Source organism: Micropterus dolomieu, linkage group LG07 (assembly GCF_021292245.1).
Source record: "Micropterus dolomieu isolate WLL.071019.BEF.003 ecotype Adirondacks linkage group LG07, ASM2129224v1, whole genome shotgun sequence".
Lineage (NCBI taxonomy): Eukaryota > Metazoa > Chordata > Actinopteri > Centrarchiformes > Centrarchidae > Micropterus > Micropterus dolomieu.
The window spans coordinates 27,218,195-27,222,004 of NC_060156.1; the positions used below are offsets into that span (position 1 = coordinate 27,218,195).

Consider the following 3,810-nt stretch of genomic DNA (forward strand, 5'->3'; position numbering starts at 1 on the left):
TTCTGGTGGATGCCCGCAACCTAGAGGCAGAGCAATGGAGGTGTGACTGGGTTGTGCATTTAACATGTATAATGAGATAAAGAAACATTATTGACACAGAGAATGAGTTTATGAATACCAGAATAGAATTGCTTTCCTCTGCAGAGTGTCTGGACTCGGATATCTGGAAGGAGCTAGGAGTTGATGAGTTGCTCCTTTGCATTGAAAGCAGCAAGTTGAGATGTCGCTGGACTGGCATCTTAGTTAGGATGCCCATTGGCCTCAGGCTCATCTAAACAGAACAGAATCACAACATGGTGGAGGGATTGTGTATCCCATCTGGCCTAAATTAATGTACTAAAGGAAGTTTAAATGATATCCCCTGTAAATACTGAATTGATTTGAAGTGCAATAACAATAAAGATATAAGATTAAGCATGAGAGTGTATTTTGCTTCAACAAGCCACCTAATTTTGGACTGGAACTTGGAAAAAGGAAAACAAACAAGAGTGGAGAATACGGAGAGAAAGTGATGATGGTGTGATATGAAGAAGAGAGGAGGGACATCAGTGTCCAATAGAGACTGAGAGCGAGAAGAGAGGAGGGACAAACTGAGTGTCAGAAAGAGATAAATCAACTGTATGATAAAGCGTTCTGGTCAGAAGCTGCCAGAGCTGCAGCTCCTCCTTTCCTCCTCTCACTGTCTAATGGAGATTGATGACGGAGCAGAGCTCTGTTTTCCACAACTCCTTAACACCTCCTGCAGGAAGTCGACACTTCCTCGGTCCGAAGCTGTATTTCTGAACACTCTTCTGTCCTCCATCTCTGTGCTCACTGTGGCTCTCAACCTGCTTGTCATCATCTCAGTCTTCCACTTCAGGCAAAGATCAATTTCTCAAAAGAGCCTTTACTTATTACTTTTTATAAATATGATTCATTTACTTTTAGCAAGTACTTTTCCCACAATTGTCTGATGCTATGTGTGATGATACTTTCCTCTTTCCCTCCAGGCAGCTCCACACACCCACCAACATCCTCCTCGTCTCTCTGGCTGTCTCAGACTTTCTCGTGGGCCTCCTGCTGATGCCGGGAGAAATCCTTAGAAAAACATCCTGCTGGTTTCTTGGTGACCTCATGTGTTCTCTGTATAAGTATGTATCGTACATAATTACCTCTGCCTCAGTAGGAGACATGGTGCTCATATCAGTTGACCGATATGTTGCTATTTGTCACCCTCTGCATTATACCACCAGAATCACTGAGAGAAGAGTTAAACTCTGTGTTTGTCTGTGTTGGTTCTGTTCTGTTTTGTACAGCTGTCTCTTTGTAAAATATGGCCTGACTCAACCAGACAGATATGATTCCTGCTACGGAGAGTGTGTGATCATTATTAACTATATCGCAGAAGCTATTGACCTTGTTTTGACTTTTATTGTTCCCATTACTGTCATCATAGTTCTGTATATGAGAGTGTTTGTAGTGGCTGTGTCTCAGGCTCGTGCCATGTGCTCTCACATTACAGCTGTCACACTCCAACGTTCAGTGACTCCCACAGCAAAGCGATCTGAGCTGAAAGCAGCCAGGACTCTTGGCATTCTTGTACTTGTGTTCCTAATATGTTTGTGCCCAGTTCACTGTGTCTCTTTTGCGGGTGACAATGCGCTCAATGCTTCATCTGCATCTTATGTGCTCTATCTGTTCTATTTTCACTCCTGTCTAAACCCTGTGATCTATGCCTTGTTCTACCCCTGGTTTAAAAAAGCTATTATTCAAATTGTTACACTTAAGATTCTGCAGCCTGGTTCCTGTGAGGCCAACATACTGTAGAGATGCTGTGGAGTGACTGAAATGAGATCTGCATATTAATTAACAAATCCAAGTAAAAATCTGCTTTCTTGAAGAATGAACAAAATTACATATGTTTTATGTGCAAATGGAAAATGTGCTTAAAAAGAGGTGGAAACACATTTTGTGTGTAATTCTGCACCTTGTGTGTAAATCTGCTCAATTTCACCTACAAAGCCTTGGAAAGAATTTTTACATTGTTCAAGTAATTGTGATTAATATGAACATTCAGTTATAGTTTGAGTGTGTTGCTAGTAAAATGTGCCTGTATTATGACTGTATTCAAACCTGTGTCTTTTCAGTTCTTGCACTGTCTGTAGATCTCATGGGGAGTCTCCTCTCACATTCAGCATGTGATTAGACAGAAGGGATTTGTTTTGTACTGTTGTGTGTAACATGACGCACCTATTATTTGTCTATAATCTCAGGAAAACTTTTTTCTTTGTAACAGTAAACACTACAACAGCACTTCCACTGTTATTTATATTTGGGCTGCCATAATCTCACATGCTTTACAGGTATTAAATTCCATCAGGTTGGCTGTGTGATAATTAAACTGAAATTGACTCAGAAGTATCATGCAATGATGTTGGGACACATTATTTTGATGTTATTCATTAAATGTCATATAGTATAATATCCTGCATATCCTGCACTTCTCAGTATACAGTACTGTGCAAAAGTTTTATATGGGTGTGGAAAAATGCTATTATGTAAGAATGCTTTTAAAAACAGACATGCTAAATGATTATATTTAACAATTAACATAATGCAAAGTCAGTGAACAGAAGAAAAATCAAAACAAACTCAATATTTTGTTGTATCCATCCTTTGCCTTCAAAACAGCATCAATTCTTCTAGGTTCACTTGCACAAAGTCAGGGATTTTGTATACATACGGTCAGGTGTATGATCCTTTAAAGTACTTATACTGGATCTACACCTTCTGGGAAAAAAAGTCCTGCAGAGTGGGGAGTGGAGATATGATGGTACGCCTACAGTGTTATCTTTTAGTTCATGTCAATGCCCATAAACCACTTTTATCTACACTAACAGTAACAGTAACAGTATATAACAATCAGCAAGCAATGTGTGTGTGTGTGTGTGTGTGTGTGTGTGTGTGTGTGTGTGTGTGTGTGTGTGTGTGTGTGTGTGTGTGTGTGTGTGTGTGTGTGCATGCGTGTGTGCGTGCGTGTGTGCGTGCATGTGTGTGCTTGAGACTAAACCAAACCAAACCAAACTTGTCCCTTCAGCCAGAATCTGCTGTTGAGCGGTGTCGTCAGTGAGTTTGTGGCATTTATGAATATGTCCATGGTCTCTATCTCCAAATTATGCTTGTCAGTGAACAATGTAGGTTTACAAGGAATAAAAGCACATAAAATGTAGGCCAAGAAAATCCTAACACGGTTGCAGTAATAAAATAGCGAGAAAAAGCATGGCAGACAATAGCACACCGACAGAATGCATATGTACAGTGGGGGAAATAAGTATTTGACCCCTTGCTGATTTTGCAGGTTTGCCCACTTACAAAGAATGCAACAATCTACAATTTTAATCATATGTACATTCTAACAGTGAAAGACAGAATCCCAAAGAAAATTCCAGAAAATCACATCATATGAATTTATAAAAATTGATGACCATCTGATGAGGAAAAACAAGTATTTGACCCCCTACCAAACAGCAAGTATTCTGGCTCCTACAAGCCAGTTAGTCTTTCTTTAAGACACAGCCCCAATCCCAACAAATTATCTACATCAAATACACCTGCCTCACCTTGTTACCTGTATAAAAGACACCTGTCGACACCCAAACAACCAGCATCCAACATCACCACCATGGGCAAGACCAAAGAGCTTTCTACGGACATCAGGGACAAGATTGTTGATCTGCACAAGGCTGGGATGGGCTACAAGAGAATCGGAAAGCAACTTGGAGAGAAAAGATCAACTGTCGGTGCAGTTATCAGGAAATGGAAGAAGCACCA

The 3,810-nt window shown here is 40.3% G+C and overlaps 1 protein-coding gene across 1 annotated transcript; it reads left to right on the forward strand.

Annotated features, from left to right (window-relative positions):
- The first annotated feature begins 686 nt into the window (after positions 1 to 686).
- LOC123973964 (trace amine-associated receptor 13c-like) lies at positions 687 to 1,839 on the forward strand. The gene is made up of 2 exons (XM_046054365.1): positions 687 to 859; positions 990 to 1,839. The coding sequence occupies exons 1-2, from the start codon at positions 687 to 689 to the stop codon at positions 1,804 to 1,806; spliced, it is 990 nt and encodes a 329-aa protein (XP_045910321.1). The 3' UTR covers positions 1,807 to 1,839.
- The last annotated feature ends 1,971 nt before the right edge of the window (positions 1,840 to 3,810 follow it).